This window comes from Propithecus coquereli, unplaced genomic scaffold (genome assembly GCF_000956105.1).
Source record: "Propithecus coquereli isolate 6110/MARCELLA unplaced genomic scaffold, Pcoq_1.0 Scaffold1, whole genome shotgun sequence".
Taxonomy (NCBI): domain Eukaryota; kingdom Metazoa; phylum Chordata; class Mammalia; order Primates; family Indriidae; genus Propithecus; species Propithecus coquereli.
In genome coordinates, this window is record NW_012133857.1 from 7,282,524 (window position 1) to 7,302,863 (window position 20,340).

At 46.9% G+C, this 20,340-nt stretch overlaps 1 protein-coding gene across 1 annotated transcript; it reads right to left on the reverse strand.

Moving 5' to 3' along the window:
* Nucleotides 1-55: 55 nt before the first annotated feature.
* CCR9 (chemokine (C-C motif) receptor 9) lies at nucleotides 56-13,940 on the reverse strand. Its single transcript, XM_012638014.1, has 4 exons — nucleotides 13,842-13,940; nucleotides 11,874-11,876; nucleotides 6,346-6,390; nucleotides 56-1,187 (listed from the first exon to the last, which is right to left on the reverse strand). Exons 3-4 carry the CDS (start codon nucleotides 6,364-6,366, stop codon nucleotides 99-101), a joined length of 1,110 nt encoding a protein of 369 aa, XP_012493468.1. The 5' UTR covers nucleotides 6,367-6,390; nucleotides 11,874-11,876; nucleotides 13,842-13,940; the 3' UTR covers nucleotides 56-98.
* Nucleotides 13,941-20,340: the final 6,400 nt, after the last annotated feature.

The window sequence follows — 20,340 nt, forward strand, 5'->3', positions numbered from 1 at the left end:
CTTCATTTTTCTTCTTTGGTTTCTCTCTGGTCCCATCAAACTGTATCTGTATTTCTTATTATCTCCAAAAGGACCACCCGCCTCAGAGAGACGGTCTCTCAGAAGGAGAGCGCCCCCGAGGTGGTCTCCAGCAGCATGGACGACAGCTTCAGGCTCCCCTCTCTCCTCGTAAACGAAACCCACTGGGCCTGGCTGATGCAACCCAAGTTCTTCAGGGTTTTCACGAGATCCCGGCGGAATCTCTCACCCACGAACACGTAGAGAACAGGGTTCAGGCAACTGTGGAAGAAGGCGATGGTCTGAGTGACCTGGAAGCAGATGTCAATGTTGGTGGAAATGGCACAGTTGGAAATGAACAAGGCATAGGCATCTATGGTCTGCACCAACAGGACGCAGTTGTAGGGGAACTGTGACAGGACAAAGACGGTAAGGACAGTGATGGTCACTTTCAGGGCCTTATGCTTGGATGACTTCTTGGCTTGTATCAGGGTGTGAATGATGATGGTGTAGCAGCAGGCCATGACCACAAAGGGAAGGAAGAACCCCAGGATGACCTTCAGGGTCAAGACAGCTGACTTCATTTTGGTGCTCTCGTCTGTGGGGTAAACCATGGTGCAGACGGTAACGCCAGATTCCCTCTTGATTTGGCTGTACAGGATTTCTGGGATGCAGAGCGCAGCCGCCACCACCCAGACGGCAAAGCAAACCATTTTGCTGTACAGAAGCCTTTTCTGCCTCCAGGTCTGTGCCCGCATGGCCTGAGCAATGGCAATGTACCTGTCCACGCTGATGCACATGATCAGCAGCACGCAGCTGTAGAAGTTCATCTTGTACGTGCTGTTGACCACCTTGCACATGAAGGTCTGGAATTTCCACTGGTCTGCGGCAGCAATGGCCCAGAAGGGAAGGGTGACAAGAAAGAGGAGGTCGGCAATTGCCAGGTTCAGAAGGAACATGTCGGTCATGGTCTTCACTCTCGTGCAGTACCAGTAGACGAGGATGACCAGACTGTTGCCCACGGCACCCACGATGAACACGAGCCAGTACAAGGGTGGGAGGAAATGGCTCGCGAACTGCCTGACGTTGTTTTTCTTACAGAAGAAGTCAGTGAAATTGAAGTTCATGTAGTCATCCATGGAAGATGTGGGGTCATAGCTGTAGTCATCAGACATATTAGGAATAAGGCCCTGCGAGGGGACACAAGATGGCATAAGTCAAGGACAATCATTTGGAGGTCCTGTCTGATGGCAGAGGCATGGACCACTTGACCCTTCCAACCCCAAAAGACATGTATGTGCAGGAAGTAAGAATTCCAAGGACATCTGCTTGGGGTGTAACATATTTATTCATTCAACAAATGTTTATTAAGCACCTACTCTATGTTGGTTATTGTGCTAGGTGCTAAAGACACAGCGGCAAGCAAGTCAGGCGTGGTTCCCACTCTCATGGAACTGGCCTACCGTGGAGGATACAGAGGAGCAAAAGGACTCAACAGCATGCCTGGCAAGCGCTGTGCTAGGGTGGGAAGGCATGCTGCCCCGCCTCCGACAGGCACCTTTATCAAACTCTGCAAATGACTGTGATTGCCCCTTCTCCTATCTATTCTACCTACCCCTCCAAAAGAGGGGCCAGCAGGGGCTCTTAAACTTATCTGGGTCACAGCCCCTCTGAGTTCTGAAAGTCCAGAACCACCGACACACACACACTCTCACACTCTTACACGTGCATGTACACACACAGCCACATACTCTCAACCGCATGCACACACACAAGCTCCATGATACACTAGGTCATTTGTAGGGCCCCTTGTCCAAAAACTATTTCAAGACAGCAAGCATTAAATCAAGCAAGCAGCAGTTCTAAGTGCAGGGCACCTGTGTGATGCCATGGGTTGCCCAGCCATGAGGTTGGGCCTGATAAGCACACACTTACACACACGTGGACACACATAATACACACAAGCATTTGCACACACTTTCATGTGCACAAACATGCCTACACTCATGTTCATGTGTACACATGCATGCACACTTATATACACATATACACATGCACACATACCTAGAGACACACACACACACCTAGTTACACTATCTGTCGGTTCCTGAACCAGAAGCAGTCCTAGAACACCTGCTGGGGAAGGGGAAATAAGGGCTGGAGGTGAGCCCTGGAGACACGAGCCCTTGAGTCAAACTTAAGGTGGGAGGAGAGGCAGATGGAGGCGAGGGTTGCGGATACAGGGGAGAGTCAGTGTGGCACCTGCCACATTGCTTCCAAAACCACCGCCCACCGATCCTGGAACACTCTGACTTCCCAGTGGTCCCCTCCCAGGGCTGCCTTCAGGCTCCCTAGATTCCAGCAGGGACTACTAGCTCTCACACCCTTGCCCTGAGTGACGTGCCCTGCCAGATCTCACCTCGACCTTTTTTCCTCCTCATGCAAGCACAATAGTTGTTCAGTTCATCTGTATGCATTTGGATTAGAAGTAACCCCAAATCCACAAAAAAGATTTTATTTTGTTTTAGATTGTTAACATTAATAAATATTTAAGTACAAATATTTAATGTATTTAAATATTCATATTGAAATAAAATATCTGCTACCTACTGTTAGTCAGCCTCTCCCTGTCTGGATACTTTATAATTTCCACTGTTTCTAATAGATATGACTTAGCATTTCCGAAACCATGTTTTGGGTGGAACACTAGTGGTTAAATAGTTGAGAATCTCTGCATATCATATTACTTTCTTTGAAATTCTCATTACTCCTAAGTACATTAAAGGCCCTGAAAAGTCCTGCAGAACTTGTTTTATTTTAATTGTATATTTAGCATAGTAAAGGCTCTGAGAAGTCCTTCAAATCTGTCAAATTTTGTTTGACGTTTCCTAAATTTGTTTCAATGTGGAACCTGTTGTGTGTGTTTGTGGAGTGCATATTAGATGTTAGGGCACACTGAGTTGACTGAGAAAGGGCACAAGACGGCAGTCTCCTGCATTCTGAAGCTCACACCATGAGTCCATCCTATTTGGGCCCTGGCTGGCAGGAAGTAGCAGGAGGACACCAAAGAGGCCCACCCAAGGTAACCAGGATGACAACTGAGAAAATCTGAGGTCTAGTCTTGACTCCACCTCTAGTGCATGACCAAGAGAAAGTCCTATCGCAAAGAGAGGGACCCAGAGATGGCTCTTCAGGACAGGGCAGCTGGAAATGGCCACTCCTGCACAGAGCTGAGGAAAACCCCTCACCCCATTTTATAGGAGATTAGTCTCTAGCCTAATTTGTCCATTCTCAGTTTAAATGCAGAGATTTCCCTCTGGAGTTAGCCATTGTCTGGAAATCCAGTCTCTTGGGAGGAAAGACTCATGAGAGACACGTGTTTTAGTGACAATGCCAGGAGAATCCTGCCAGCACTAGACATGGGAGCCCACCATAGTCACAGCCCTGCCAGGACCATCATCCCATAAGAGGTGGGCCTGAGTGGGCCTTGAGTGAAAGGAAGAAACTCAGGATGGAAGGAAGAATACGAAGAGCATGGAGACCCAGAATGGGCATCGTGGCAGATTTGAGACTGGGAGGATGAATGGCATTTGGGGGTTGCTTCTCCTAGGGGCCATCAGCGCCAACCCCCCGCTGCAGTGCCGGGCAGCAAGGAAATCCTGGGAGGACTCTAAGGACACGTGAGGAGGACGGAGAAGGGAGGAAGAGGAAGGCAAGCAGGTGGGAGGGGAAGCTTGGCAGAAGGACAAGCTCAAGAGGTGGCTTTGGTTCGAGAGGGAAAAGCAGAGGAGGCAGGGGGAAACCTTTGCCGTGCTGGCCGCGGGCAGGCGCCGGGAGGAGCAGACCCCTGGGAAGGAGCTCTGACGCTGGGCCTGGGGGCAGGCGGGAGGGGCGGAGGAGCAGTGTGCGGGAGTCCCAGCGTCCCTGGGTCACCCGCGCTCTCCGCTGCCCGGAGCAGGCACAGCCCACACGCCAGGACTCAGTCCCAGATGAGGGCAGGGTGTCCCGCTGCAAGGGCAAGGGGTATATGTTTTTGTTGGGTGAGGTTTAGAGAACCCTGGGCGTTAGCATGGAATTATTTATTTAGTTAGGTTAGGGACTCCCTGGGTGTATTTTTAAAGTGATTCAATTCACACACAAAAAGCCTGAATTTATATGACTCCCATGGAGACCACAAGAGACATTCTACATAAACACACCCCATGTTGTGACTCATACTCATGGTTTTGTACATACCTGATGGGTAAATATTCTTGGGTCTTAGACTTAGGGGCCTTTGGAAAACTCCCAGTAAATGCGAACAGCCGTCAGTGCACGGCCAGGGCAAGGGCCTGTCCTGCCTGTCTGTCCCAGCAGGCTCTGAGCCCACAGGCTGCTGCTCCCAGGCAAGTGTGTCCTCCCTCAGGAGTGCTGGGCTCACACGCAGCAGCCCAGGCATCACGGCCATACAGCCACCAGAGCAGGGAGAAGGTCTCCAGAGCTTTCCGGGGCCTCCCCCTCTGATTCATGCATTCTCTGGAAGTCCCTGGCCAGGCCCAGGCCCCAGATTCCCACCTCTGGGGAATGGATGGAGGGAGGGCAAAGAGCATGCTCTCTGGGGCTGTGCCCCTATTGTTCCTTAGCACTGAGATGGGCACATGGGGATGGGGAGACAGGAAGGGAGAAGGGATGAGCGGGAGAGAAGCAGGGAGGGAAATGAACTTGTAATTAGCAGTGGACACCGCAGTCATCACGGCCAGGGCACTCTGTCCCCACACTCGAGAAAGCGTTAAATCCAAACAATGAGGCCTGGATTTCAGTGCCTTTGACGCTTGCCCACAGGGAGCAACCCAGCCAAGCCATGAACACGGAGACCGCCCCTCAGGTTCCTCCCCCAATTTGCTTTGAGGCCTTGAACCCTCAAATCGACTCTCCCAGCCTCCGTGTCCTTGCTTGTAAACAGGCTCTGCTATACTGTGAGGCCAAGGGCACACGGGGCACCTGGGTGGGGACAGCCCAGCACATCCTCAGAAAGGTGCCACAGGATGCCACGGCTACTTTCCACCAAATGTGGAGTCAGGGCCAGAGGCCACATTCTCTTCCCGTTTGGGTGGTGCTGGATCCCCCTGGCCGTAGAAGGTCGTTATTTGAACCCAGTGTTCTTATCTGGGCCTGCCTTGCCCAGTTTGGCTATTTTCCAAGATCACAAAGGATAAAACCAAGTGACCGACAGTCTCAGAAGCAGCCCTGGCTCTGCTGCCTCGATCTAGATCTGCCTCCCCAGCCTCGGGACAGAGGTGAATTCTAATTCTAACGCAGGAGAACCGAGGAGTCCACTTCCAGTCTGGAAAACAGAGACTGACTGAATTACCCCGTCAGGACCAAATTAATTACCGTTTTTTGTTGATATGGACATATGTGCCTATATAACATATATATGCATATCTATACACGTATAACACTAAAGACTCATTAGCATATCAGGAATAATCGAGTTGACAAAGTGCTTCGAGTTGACAACACTCTCCATACATCATGGAAACCTACCAGGTACTGTGGAGGGCAGGTTTTTAGCCCCCTAAGAAGGCTTGATTTGATCATCTACATCTAAAATTCAGACTTTCCCTTTGAGAAAAGCAAAATTAAAACCCTTAGATAATTCTGTAAGGCATTTATGGATACAACAAAAGGAAAAGAATTTGATTTGGCTGTATAATTAATTACACTGGGCTGTAAAAGAATGACTGACTCACTCATTTTTGTTCAGCTCTTAGTCTCTTCCAGAGGAATATATACCATTACGTGTTCTTGCAAGGCCTACATCATGTTGTGCAAGAAATACAACCAATGTACCTACCACAGGTCTTTTAAAAACAAATTCAATGCACCAGGTGCAGTGGCTAATGCCTATAATCCCAGCTACTCAGGAAGTGGCAGGATCACTTGAGTCCAGGAGTTCGAGACCAGCCTGGACAACACAGCAAGAAAGGCCATCTCTAAAAATATATAATTAATCAATTTCATGAAGTGGATTCTGCCCTGCTCTTGTTTGTCTGAGTTTCAAAACAGATACATGGAACTAATCAGGTCCTAGTTATAAAGATCATAAAAACCCTTAGCTATTAATAAAATCTAAAATCTCATTTTCCTGTCTTCATAGCGTGCCCCAAAGCACCTCTGGCTCTTTGTGTGTGCAAAGCCCTCCATGCTGACAGCAACCTACCCGGGAATAGGTGTTGCTAGGCAGAGATCTTACTCTGGGAAACCACACAGAAAAACGCCTCCTCCTAGAGGATTTCTTCCCATACCCCCACAAAAGGGGAGACAAGAGTGCACCCTGAGGGGCCAGGGGCGCGTGGCTGTACTCACTGTGAACTCCGTGGCCGTCATGGTGAGTCAGACGCAGGCTTGCTTCTAGAAAGAGAGGGCGAAAGTCAGAAAGGGGACTGGCTCGTAATGTGCAGTAACAACCCAACACCAAAAAGATGAATTTAAATATTAAATCTGTTTATGCTCACGAAAAAAAAACCCCAAGCAAAAGTTAGAGCCTATGCTATACTGATACCCAGTTAAATATTCTAGATTTCAGAATCATATTGATTGTTAACATAGAAATGAAAGAAATCTCTTTTTTGAAGTTATCATTCACCCCCTTGACTCTGATAGTCACCCGATTCTAGTGTTTGTTTTCCTCCCACTTAGACAATAATTAGCGCATCTCCTGTCCATGGATGAGGAGCTGTGAGGGGGCTTGTGACTTTTTCTCAGCCCATCCTTTTCACATTAGTACGTTTTCTGTTGATTCAGCTTCTCTGCCAAGCCCAGTTTAGCTGAATGTCTCCCCTTCCCATGCCATCGACTAAGAGGCTCAGTGCAGACGGCGGGACCGTGGTTGCCCCGAGAGCGCTCCGGGCCCAGCACTGCCAGGGGAAGGGCCTCTGGGCACCCAGGCGAGGCAAGAGGCACAGGAGGGCTGGGGGTGCCCGCTGGGGTCGAGGTCTCTCTCCCTAGGAGGCCCCATGTCCCCAGCCCCCACCTTCTCCTCTTTACCCTGACTCCAGCAAGACTAGGAGGTCCTAGGTTTGTGAACAAAGGCAAGGCCAGGTCTTCCTTCCCTAAAGCACAGGGGCTCTGAGCTGACCGAAATAAATCTCAGGTTGTCACTTTCATGTGTTTGGAATCTCTTTAAAGCCCACCCCTGTATGACCAGCGAAACAACAGCTTGGCCTCCTTCAAGGAAGCGGTCTGAGCCTGCCACGGCATGTCCTTTGATACCCTTAGGGAGTATATTCCAAAGAAACATGTCCAGTGCCACACCCCAAGGTTCTAGAAGAAAATATTCTCTTCCATAAATCCCGCTCTAACCTGTTGGCTTCCATTCCATAACGACATCAGGACCCACCTGATGGAAGTACAGTGGCTTCCAGTACATAACATGTGGTGCGACCACTTTGGAAAACAGTGACAGTTTCTTAAAAAGTTATATGTACACTTACCATGTGATCCAGGGATCCCACTGCTAAGTATTTCTGTAAGAAAAATGTAGCATGTGTCCCCACAAAAACTGCTATGTGGTACTGGTGGCAGCTTTATTTGTAGTAGACAAAAACTGGAAACAGCCCAAATGTCCATCAAGTAGTGAATGGATAAGTCGACTGTGGAATATCCATTCAGTGGAATAAGCAATGAATGATTCATTCCCACAGCAATGTGGACCAATCTCAAAATAATTATGCTAAGAAGCCAGTCCAAAGGAGGTCCATACTATGTGATTCCACTTACATAAAACTCCAGAAAATGCACATTAATCTGTAGTGACAGAAAGCAGGTCAGCGATTTCGTGGTAAGATAGGGAAGGAGAGGACAGGGCAGGGGAGGGCGGCGGGGCGCAGAGGTGCAGCAGGAAGCCTGGGGGGCAAGTGCAGTTCACCGTCTGGATTGTGCGATGGATCGATGGTTCATAGGGGAATGCGTATGTCAGAACTTATCTTCCGCACTTTAGGTATTTGCAGTTTATTGTATTTGGACCTCAATAAAGCTGTTAAAGTGAAGGAGAGAAAAACAAGGTATGATGAAAACAGTCTAATTTTCTTCACTCCCCAGAGTTGTATCTGGCGGTCGGCAGGCAGGAGGAAGGCAGCCAGAACTTCCTGCCTTGGAGCGCCTTGCGCTGTTACAGTGAACTTGAGAGGTCAGTGTGAACGCCTGTGTTTTTAAAATTAGATTGGATTAGATGCAGACAGACAGATAGGATAGATATAGATGGATGATAGATAGATAACCTGAGTATATACGTGTCTGTATGTGTGTTTCACATACATTTGTCCTGGCTCTGCCTGCTGAGAGCTAACGGCCGTGACACACAGTAGAGTGAGCACCAGTGCCCTTGTCTTGGTGTCTAAATAGCTTTCTCCACCACAAAGAACCAGGGCTCCTGGGAGAAAAGTCTGGTTCCAGAGCCGGGGCAGGAAAACTACAAGATGAGCCTGAAACAGCTTTTGGCCCCAGAAAGCAAGGAGGTGCTCAAAGGACCATGAGGACTTGTCAAAAGGACCTAGGAGCCAACTCGATGGGGCTCCCACTAGTGAAATCGGAGGCAATTTGAGTATAAAATTAAATAATGATATTAGTAATTATAGCACATTCAATAAATGAGAATCTATACTGATAAAAATAAAAGAATAAAAAATGGGGAGAAGAGAAAGCTCTTATTATGGGGCCAACGTCTAAATACAGAAGGAAGAATGGGATTAGAGGATCATCTGTGGAATGAGATTAGGGAGGGGACATTTGATGAGGAATAGGATATTTACCTAATCTCAAGGGCTCTCCCCCAAATTGCATATTAAATACAAATGGAAGAACAGTAACGTTACTGCAGAGGAACTAAGCTGGTCTTCAAACCGAACACCACCCCCATGGGGGCAAACCGACGTCACGTTTGTCCTAAAAAGGTGTACTGAAGAGGAAGAACGTGGCATCTTTGTTCCTGACAAAAAGCACCAGCCTAAATCTAGTAATGAGGAAGCATCAGACAAACCCCAAACGAGGGACTTTCTACAAACTAACTTGCCAAAAATTCTTCAGAAATATGAAGGTCAAGCGACACAAAGAAAGACCAAGCAGCAGTCCCAGATTGAAGGAGACTAAAGAGACACAACAACCAGATGCAGCACAAGGACCACCTGGATGTGACCCTGGAGTGGGGAAATGATCCCAAAGGACGTTATTGGGAAGTTGAGGACTTTCCAGTGTGAACTGAGAATTACATAACAGTACTACATCCATCTTCAATTCCTGATTGTGCTAACTGTATTGTGGTTGGATAGGAGAATGCCTCATTCTCAGGAAATATCCCCTGAAGTATTTTGGGATCAAAGAGCACAGTGTCTTCAGCATATTCTCAAATGATTCGGCAAAATATGCATATATAATAAAAACATATGTATATAGAGAGAATAATAAAGCCAATGGTGCAAAATGAAAACAATGGTTTGGGTAAAGGACTCATGGACATTCCTTATGCAATCCTGGACTTTTCACTAATCTTCAAATTAGATCCTAATAAGAGTCACAAAAACGTTTTTTTAAAAAAAGAAAAAAAATGCTTTGCAAACAAATCGCAAGACACAAGAAAGCCTGGAGCAGGGCTGAGTCTGCAGTACATATGCGCAGCCTCAGCTCCCGGCCACAACCTCACACCAGCTACCTGGGCGTACACCAAATTTCACTGTAGCCCTCTGCGTGCCAGAAAAACGCTGGCTTTTATCTTTAAACGTATCACATGCTTTTGTTTTATGACTTTCGTATTGTTATAAAAGTAACACTTATTTTTGTAGGAGATCAAAATCACCCATAATCTTAGCACCCCAAAAGAACTGCCTTTAACTTTTTGTTAGGTTCCTTCCCAGTGTTTTTATGCATTCACACACTTTTAATTTTTCTCTTTTCTTCCTCACCTAACAGATGATAAGCATTTCCTCCAACATTAAATATTCTTCGGCACATGAGTGCATCAGCGGCAGCCATTCCCACAGAGGCCAGGCCGCAATTTATTGAGACATTCCCCTCTGTGGGGCAATTAGCTTGTTTCCAACTTCTTTTTAAGGTTCTTTTGAGATATTTCCGAAGTGAATGGGAAATGCATTTTCTTCATAAAAGTTGTATTTTGTCTGTTTCCTCCTAAGCACAAGAACCAAGAACTTCCCCCAGGTAGTATTAATATTTCTGAATTGTACTGGTGTCCTCAGCTCTTTGGAGTGGCGGATTTCTGTTTGGCATCTCTTCAGATGCCATCCAGAAGCCCCGTAAACCTCTGTTTTGCAATAGAAAATTCAACCAGCAAGAAGAAAAGCAGCCACGTTGGGGCTGAGAATTGCTATTCTTTTTTTTATTTTTGTTTTTACTCCAGATGAAAAATACCCTGTTGAGTTTGGAAGACTCTAACTCAGAAAATTTAATATTCTTACAGCTTGAGAAATAGGGAGATTGGTTTTTGAGCCATTGGTTAGAAAACACTTCATGTATTTCTGGTACCCATAGCTTATGTCTCTTCCTTTTTACTTGCATGAAGAGATTGAATATTAGTCAGATAACATCTGAGAAAATTTTTCAAAGAAAGGAGCCACAGAAAGAAGAAAGAATGGCTTTGTTTATAGTTATAGCAAGTTTCAGGTTCAAAATAACAATTGATCATAATGATGTTAGTAAGAGTTTGGAGGAGGCTGGGCATGGTGGCTCACGCCTGTAATCCCAGCACTCTGGGAGGCCGAGGTGGGAGGATCCCTTGAACTCAGGAGTTCAAGACCAACCTGAACAAGAGTGAGACCCCATTTCTAAAAAAGAGAATTTGGGAAAAAGGGCTCCACACTGCTGGGGAGAGTGCAAATTTAGGGGACCTTTTTGGAGGGTTAAGCCATATCTGTCAAAATTTACAAAACACGATATCTCTGACTCAGCAGTTCATCTGCTGGGAATTCGCCCTACTGCTGTTCTCACAGAATACCATAAAGATTCATATACGGGGATGTATGTTTCAGCATTTTGCTGAACAAAAAACCGAAAACCTCCTAAATATCCAGCAACTGGAAATACTATAATATATCCATTCAATAAACCACACATAGCCAATAAACAGAATAAGATAGCCCTTACACTGATAGAAAAGAGGTCACCAAGATTATTAGGTTACAATGCAAAGTGTAGAGGACTGTATCGTGTGACCTTTTAAAAAATAGATATAAAAGGATATGCACTTCATTGCTGGTTAGCACTAACTGAAACATTTTCTAGAAGGAGACTGAACCATGATGACCAGTGGAAAGTGAGACTTTCATTTGTCCCTTTAGATTTTGCAAATTATTTAAATATTTTACCAAATGTGTGAAATTTTATTTTAAGAGCTATCGTAAAAATAACTTGTCACCTTAAAAAAAAAAAAAAAGAAAGAAAAAGGCAGCTCAGTGCTCTTCGTTTACAAAATTAGTGCAAAGGAGGAACTTGTCGCCTGCTCAAGCTGGTGCAGAAAGAACAGGGCTAGTAATTAAATTCACCTTAAGCTACTTTTTGCAACTTTGAAACCCTGCACTAGCTTTTTAGAGAGGCTTATCTCCATTCCATTTTTCTAATGTGCTTCTGGCTCATAGAAAATTTAGAGAGATCCAAAGAGTAAAAACAAAACACATTCTTCCCTAGACCCACCATTAAAGACTGCACGGACAGCCTTGCCATCTATTTCTCTGCTGTCTTTGTCAGAACACTTTTCAGATATTTTATCCACCAGCTGCAAAGTCTCAGAGTTGCTTTCATTGTATTCTTGCCCCTGAGAAGGAGGGAAAACATAGAGGGGTAAAGCCCACATTATGACCATGCATACTGAGAGTGAGGAAACTCTCAACTGTCTCTTGCTAGTGAACCTGTCACTGACTCCGTAGGGCAGCAAATCTCTCCCCTCTCTGCTTGGTATGGGCTCGTTATGGGCATTGCAGCTGCCCAAATCTGAAAATCCTGCCCGTGTTTTTGCAGCATAGTGGAGTGAAGTGGGGGAAGCACGCTGGACCAAAAGCCAAAGCCCCCATCTATCCCTTGGTCCATCCCTTTCTGCCTGTGGGACCTTGGCAAGAAGTGGCGTATCCTTGCTGAGCCTTGGTTTCCTCATCTGTCAAATGGGGGTGATAGCCTTGTCTACTCCATGGGCTTGTGGCAAGGGTCAAGTGCAATGGTGTGTGTGAATGCTATTTGCAGAATGCAGAGAGCTAAGGGCAACAGAGCGAGACCCTGTCTCAAAAAAAATAGGGTATGTGCAGGGGCCTGGGAGATAGAGGAAAGGCAGAGAGCTGCTAATTCTCCAAAAGTGATTTCAGAATCTGAATCCAAAAGTGCTTATTAGAAACAATAGCTGGGAATCCATTATTATATTACTTTTGTATTCTCTACTGTCCTTAAGCGGGCAACATGAGAATCAGCACGAAGCTGTGGTGTAGGCAGCACCTCCCCACACCCATAGCCTCCGATGCTCACAGTGCTAGCAGCGTATTGGATACTAACACGAGTCAGGAATGCAGGTCCTTACTTTGACCTGTGTACAACGTGCTACCCAGAGCTGGAATCAGCTCTTGCATTTTTTCATAGCTCTGCTTCTTGTTCTCTACCTGGCATGGGGGCTCTGAGCCGTCTTCAGGTCATCCACTCACCACGCCTGGGGCAGGCACCCACCCCCGCACCTGGCAGGCGCTGCCCTGGGCCCAGGGGCTCCCCGTGCAAGCCTGTGAGCACAAGGGGCTTCAGAACAGATAGACAGATATTGCAAGAAAGGGACTTTGACGCTCCAGGTGTTGAAATGGCAAATTAACTGGCTCGTTCAGCAAAGGGAGCGAGAAGACAGGCTCCCACAGACTGGCCGCTGCGGCATTTCCGGCTCAACACTCGGCTCGGCGACGGCTCGCCTGATGTGCCAGGATCTACAGAGTAACAGCTACTTAACAACCAAAGAGGGTGGGTGCATTTGAAAAGACAAACCTGTATCCACTGATGAGTCATTTAAATAAATTTACCTTTTTCTGATCGTAAAGGAGTATTTTCACAATGCACAAAAAATAATCCCGAAAATGCAAACACGTATAATGAAGACAATGAAAATCCCTCAAGCACCCTTTCCTCGTTTAGCCATTGCTAAATTTCTGAGATACATCCTTTCCCACTTTTCCTCTGTAACATAACCTCACACACACACACACACACACACACACACACACACACACACACACTGCACACACTTAATGGGAAGGAGGTCAGGCTACACATATAATCTTCCGTCTTGCTTTCTACTTGGCTGTCTTCCTGGACCCCTCTCCATGCCAATCCAACACAGAGCTGTGGCATCGGGTAGAAGGGCTGCAGCTGCCGAGCGTTCTGTTGTCTGGAGGCACCACAATTCATTTAACCATTCACCTCTTATGCAAAGTTTGCTTGTTTCCAATTTTCTGCTGCTACAACGAATCCTTTCCATGGGGCAGGCTCTCAGCCCCTCATGGGGGCTTTCTTTTCCCAGCCCCTGGCCACCTTCTTGTCACCTGTCCCCAGCATCTGCTTCTCCCTCCTTTAGGTACAAACTGCAGCCCGCCTTGAACCTAAGCTTCATGTGTGTGGGCGGAGGGTGGGGGGAATCTTATTACTCACCCTATCAGAAACCTGGCCCAGGGACACCGAATCACCTTTGCCTTTCTGGAAGTTTCCAGCAAGGTGTCTGGTGTCCATCATCACTGAACAAATGAGTACAAGCCTGGGTTTTAGAAGCCATCATGGCAGCAGATAACCAAGGGCACAGGTGACACTGGCATGGGGGGAGGAAGAAGGGTGACACTCACCGAGGACGGCAGCTCGAGGCTCCAGGGGGCGGCGGGCCCCACCAGCTGTCAGGGTCTGGGGAAAGGGCTGGTCGCTCTCTGCCCGGATGAGGGGCAGGCCTGCTGTGAGTTCTGAGCAGGCAGCTACCCAGCAGAAATACCAAAAAGGAAGCTAGGCCACCCTGCCTGTGTTGTCACTGGTGGGGTGGCCTGGGAGGGTGGGGAGTCACCCGCTGTAGCTTCCAGCAATCAGCACAGTCAATCATTTGCAACCAGAAACAAAAAGCTGAGAACTGCTGGGATGGGGAAACCATCTCTGAAGACACACACACACAGGCTGACAATCTAAGAGTGAATTTGCTCCCTAAACAGCATGGCCACTTACAGGGAATGGGGGAATGGGGCGTCCCGTCGAGCGAAGTCAGCCTTGCGAGGCTTGCCGGAGGTGCACATTTGTAGGGTTTCTGTGGGTGGTGCCACCTGAACAGACCTGTGTGATATTACGACCCCAGCACTGTCCACCACAATGTGCCCTTGGCCTTGACGGAGGTATCAGAACCCGAGAGAGCTGTGCTGCTCAATACCGTAGCTACTTGCCTATTTAAATTTAAATTAGTTAAGATATTAACTAATTCTCAGTCACTCTGGGCACATTTCAAGTGCTCAATAGCCACGTGTAGCTAGTGGCTGCCACGATGGACAGTGCAGACGTGGAACCCTTCCATCGCCACCGAAAGTGCTGTCGGATGGCTCTGCTTCCGAAAGTCTATATGTGACGCGTGGCCAGGCACACACGGAGTGCCGGCGGGCCACACACGCCTTAAAAGTGGAAGCAAATCCAGTAAAATTTTATATAGCGAATACATTAACGCTGATAATACATTAAATTTTATTAATCATGGGTGTTTCGATAAATTTTCAAAAAGGCTAAAGGCTAAGCATGCAAAATGTTCTCTTTTTAATGAGGCTCGCAGATGAAGTCTTCCCATCCAGGGCTACGGTGGGGCCTTCGGTCCTGAATCGATCAGAGATTCCCTGTCATCAGTATAATAAAAACCTCTTTTTAAATATTTGTTCTGGGAAAAAAATCACAGCTGTGCGCTAGCGAAGGCTGATCTCTTTGCAGTGTGTGTGCGACCCTGTGGGCTCCGGCTGGTCTCCGACAGAGCGGTGCTCCCAGGCACGGACTGGTGAGTCCGTACAGAACGAAGGGTGCAGAAGAGATAGTGGAGTTATTGTCTAACTGGAAAAAGGCCAACCAATAGCCCCTGTGGAAGGCAGAGCCCATGAACAGTAAGAACGAAAGGGCTGGTGATTCATCGGCCTCGGAGCAACAGCACTATGAGTGAGCCCCGAAACTCCCTTCTTGGCTGTCCCCCCCCACTTGAGCATAATAGTGTCTAAAATGGTCCATAACTAAGAATCAGTCAGATGCTCTGACTTTTCACTCCTCCCTCTAAACTGACAAGTAATGACAAAGAAGGAAGGGGCGGTAGGGGAACAAAATGTTCCCTTATCCGACTTTCTGGCTGAATTTGTTTCTTCTCCCGTGTTCTATGGAGCCCTTGGGAGCAGGCAGGAAGGGGAGATGAGGGCTGTTGCAAGCATCTCAGGGGAGGAAGGAGCCTCTCTCTTGACTCAGGCTGTTTCTTCCTCAGGTAAGAGCATCCCAAGCGGACACTGCTTGCTCACCAGACGGTTGGGGCGAGGCTGCGGGGAGGAGGGAGAGTGGGCAAGCGGCCAGGGAAGAGCAGTGAACCTGCCATGGTGGAAGAGCCTCAGCATGGGCCCCAAGGTCCAGGAGAAGTGGGAAGCTTAGGGAGTATCCTTTTGTTTCTTCCATGTGTTTCTCTTTGCAGCTAGAATTCACAGCTGGGAGAACTATACAAGGCTACTGGTCCCCTTTTATAAGGGATGTTTCCCTCTTTTTAGTCTCACCCTGCTAAAGGTGAGTTCTGGAGGGCAGGACAGCATAAGCATCCCCTCTGGGCCCCAGGCCAGGTGCTGTACCTAGCAATTGAGGAGCATTTAGGGAATAATTGTGGAATAGAAGCTGCAGTCCACAGCTGCTGATATCTATAACAGAGAAAAGACCCAAGTTGACTCTGTTGCAGGGGCCAACAGGAGCGCCAGGTCTGGGCTCCCTCTTGCTGACTCCCATGTACCAAGTGTCTTACACAGTCTCTGGCAGAGGAGAAACTAATTCTGCTTCAGTCCTCTACTTTGTGGGTTCCCCATATTTAAAATTACTATAAGGCCGGGCACAGTGGCTGTAATCCTAGCACTCTGGGAGACCGAGGCGGGAGGATCGCTCGAGATCAGGAGTTTGAGGCCAGCCTGAACAAGAGCGAGACCCCCGTCTGTACTAAAAAAATAGAAAGAAATTATCTGCACAACTAAAAATATATAGAAAAAATTAGCCAGGCATGGTGGCGCGTGTCTGTAGTCCCAGCTAGTTAGGAGGCTGAGGCAGAAGGATCAGCTTGAGCCCAGGAGTTTGAGGTTGCTGTGAGCTAGGCTGACGCCACGGCAGTCTAGCCAGGGCAACAGAGTGAGACTCTGTCTCAAAAAAAACTACTATAAATTTGAAATCTTGTTCTCCTCCTTCCTTAGTTTTCCATACCTATTGGAAACATCGTATTTCAAAAGCATATTGGCATCTTTGGAAGAAAACAATATTATCTTTCTACTCTTCATTGATTAAGGCCTTATTTTGACTTGAAAAGCCAAAGTACCTTGAGGCAGTGAAGAGTAGTTTGGTGGTGACAGCGTGATCAATGCAGGCATAAGAGGTCCCAGTTCAAACTTCCAAGGGGTAAAATCTGCGAGGACTCTCTTGTCTGCAGGGACCATGTGGATCTTGGCCATATTGTGGCCCAGCAGCACATTCTAAGAGCGTATTAAACGTCTTCTGACTAAATTAATGGAAAAAATGGGCCTTCTGTTAAGTCCTGGGCTATAGCGGAGAGCACTCCAGTGGCACTTTCTGCAATGGTGGACATATTCTATATCCGCCCTGCCCCATGTGCAGCCACACACAGCTACTGAGCATTCCGCTGTGCTTAGTATGACTGAGGAACTAATCGTTAAAAAAATTTTATTTATGCATTCTGGAACTGGGGAAACGAAAAAAAAGAAAGAGAAAAAAATTTTATTTAATTGCAATTGGTTTAAATTTAACAGTAAATGGCCAAGATGGCTAGTGGCCACCCTAGTGGATATTACAGGTGTAGCCTGACCCACCTTACGGCAGCTGATATTTCTACCTTAGCAATGGCCTTAGATGGCTCACTTGATGATAGGCCGCTGGCCTAGGGCAGAACCTTTGTGTGCGGGTGCAGGGGGCTGAAATGAGCTCCTCCTTCCCCAGTAGCATTAAAGCCAGGGCAGGCTTTAGCTGCGCTGGTTTTCTAGAATACATGTAGATACTCTAAATTCCTAATGTTTTGTGGTTAGCAATAAAAACCATTAAAGGACAAGAGGAGAAAGGTGTCATTTTTGCTAAATTCAGTTAGCATGAGTAGCCCTCAAAGGTTGGGATGCTGGTCAGGAGGCAACTGTCAGAGAGAGAGAGAGACCACACCATGCAGCAGCAGCAGTAGGAATGGAAGGGACAGGAGAGACATGGCCAAGTGACCTACAGGAGCTGGAAGATGATGGGATGTTGCAGGAAGGGGAAGAACAAGATCTTTTGGAGGCTCTGAAAAGACCAGGGTGCCTTTAACAGAGCGAGAACATGAAAGGCAGCATTGGTTTTGGCAGGTAGTGATGCACCTAGCATTGGATGTACTATGGTCTCAGTGCTGAAGTAAAGGTGTCTTGCAAGTCATTAGATATGCTCAACTGGAGTTCAGAGGGGAGGTCAAGAGTTCAGATGGGTGGCTGCCTAAGCTGTTGCAGAATGCAAGCTATTTATAAGGGAAGTACGTGTCTTCCTCACCTCCTGAGGTTTTGTGCTTGCAGCAGGTGAGTCATGAGGCCAGTTGAAAGACTTGTGCTTTTGTTTGGCTCTTTTGTTAATGATAAAAACTGTCCCTTCTGCCCTCACACACTTTATCTCATTGGAAGATCCCGCTGGAATTCTTGATTCAACATGCATTTGTCAAGTTCCCACTACTTGCCTGCACGTATGGCATGGCAGTAGGCAAGAGAGACCATCCTCAGTGCGGGCCAGTGCTGTGCAGAGTCACAGACAGATGATGGAGCGCCTTGGGCTCCCTCACTCTGGAAGGCCAGGGAAGGGTTCATCACAGAGGTGACATTTAAGACCTGAACTACAGAAAGTTCCCATGAGTGTGAAGACTGGCGTAACCATTCCCAGCAGAGGGAACAGTTGACAGGAAGAGCCTGACACGTCCAAGGATGGGGAAGGCCAACATGCCAGGGGACAGAGAGGAGAGGGGGCGGCAGAGAGGCAGGAGAGGCCAATCATGTCGGCGTTGGAGGCCGGGTCAGTGGTTTTCGCCTGCTGCCAAGTGTGCAGAAAGCCACCAAAGGGATTTACATAGGTGATGACATGAGCCAATTTCCATTTTTAACAGATCCGTGGCTATTGCATGGGAAACTTAACAGAAAACAGCAAAACCTCAAGGTTTATCTGCAGGCATGAGAACCAGACGTCTAGATTTGAGCTTCCCCTTAGCTGGACTGCCCAAAGGCAAGGCCACTGCAGGAGCCACTCTCAGCAATGCCTGCCACTGTCTCTTCTCTGGACGTCACCTGTGGGGAGGGTGAATTCAGAGCACTTTTATCCCTCCCCCCACCTCCTGCCCCCAATGGAAGGAGCACACGCTCTAACTGCCCCGGGGAACATATGCAGTCATGATGATGGTTATATAGTGAGATGTGCTGATGGGTTTTTCTAACCAACTTTATTTTGGGGGGCAGTTTTAGGCTCACAGCAAAATTGTGCACAAGGTACAGAGAGTTTCCACATACCCCTCCCCCTACTATCAACATCCGGCATCAACATCCCGCTTCAGAGTGGTACATCTATTGCAATCGTGAACCCACACTGACACAACACTATCACCCAAAGTCCACAGTGCACATTAGGGTTCACTCTGGAGTTGGACATTCTGTGGGTTTGGACAGATGTCTGATATGTATCCATCATTGTATTAAATATTAATAACATCACATGGAATAGTTTCACAGCCCTAAAAATCCCGTGTTCCCCTTATTCATCTCCCCCTTCCTCCATCCCTTCCAGAATGTCATATAGCTGGAATCACACAGTGTGTAGCCTTTGCAGACTGGCTTCTTTCACTTAGTAATATGCACTTAAGGCTCCTCCATGTCTTTTCATGGCTTGACAGCTCACTTCTTTGGCAGTTCTGAATAACATTCCATTGTCTGGCTGCACCACGTTTATTTGTCCACTCACCTACTAAAGGACATCATGGTTGCTTCCAAGTTTGGGCAACTATGAATAAAGCTGCTGTGAACGTCCATGGGTAGGTTTTTATGTGGTTTATAAGTTTTCAGTTCACTTGGGTAAATACCAAGAAGCATGGTTGCTGGATCCTATGGTAGGAGCATGTTCAGTTTTGTAAGAAGCTGCCAAACTCTCTTCCAAAGCAGCCATGTCATTTTGCATTCCTACTAGCCATGAATGAGAGCTCCTGCTGCTCCACATCCTCACCAGCAGTTGGTATTAATATTATATGTTTTGGATGCTGGCCATTCTAATAGATGTGCAGTAGTATCTCATTGTTGGTTTAATTTGCAATTCCCTAAAGACATGTGATGTTGAACATCTTTTCATATGCTTACTTGCCGTTTGTATTTCTTCAGTGAAGTGTCTGTTTGGGTCTTTTGCCCATTTTTTAATTGGGTTGTTCATTTTCTTATTGTTGAGTTTTAGGGCTTTTGGTATATTGTGGGTAACAGTTCTTTATCAGGTATGTCTTCTGTAATATTTTCTCCTAGTCCACCGCTTGTCTTCTCAGTCTCTTAACAGTGTCTTTCACAGAGAAAAAGTTTTTAATTTTAACAAAACTTAAAATTATCAATTATTTCTTTCCTGGATTGTGCCTTTGGCATTGTATCTAAAAGGTCATCAACAAAAGGTCATCTAGATTTTCTCCCATGGTATCTTCTAGGAGTTTTTTAGTTTTGTGTTTTACATTTAAATCTGTGGTGCATTTTGAATTGTAATAGATGCATTTTTTGCATGTGGATGTCCAGCACCGTTTGTTCAAAAGACTCACTTTTCTCCGTTGAATTGCCTTTGCTCCTTGCTCAAGGACCAGTTGACGATACTTGTGTGAGTCTATTTCTGTTCCTTTCCATTGACCTATGTGTCCATTCATTTGCCAATACCATACTTTCTCAATTATTAACAGGATTTTTTATCTTGGGGGCTTTTTGTGATCCTAAAAATCAAACTATTAAATGTTTACCTTTTTTTGTCCTGTAGGAAATGTAGATAAAAAGCAAGCCCTGTCCCACAGCCTCACCTTGCCCCTCTCTGTCCACTGTGCCCACTCTCGCCTGGCCCTGGCCCTGTGGGTATTGA

Coding starts and splice junctions, on each gene's coding strand:
- CCR9 (XM_012638014.1), bottom strand. CDS start 6,366: ATGACGGCCACGGAGTTCACA. Junction 1,188..6,345: donor TGACGGCCACGGAGTTCACA/GTGAGTACAGCC, acceptor GTCCCCTCGCAG/GGCCTTATTCCTAATATGTC.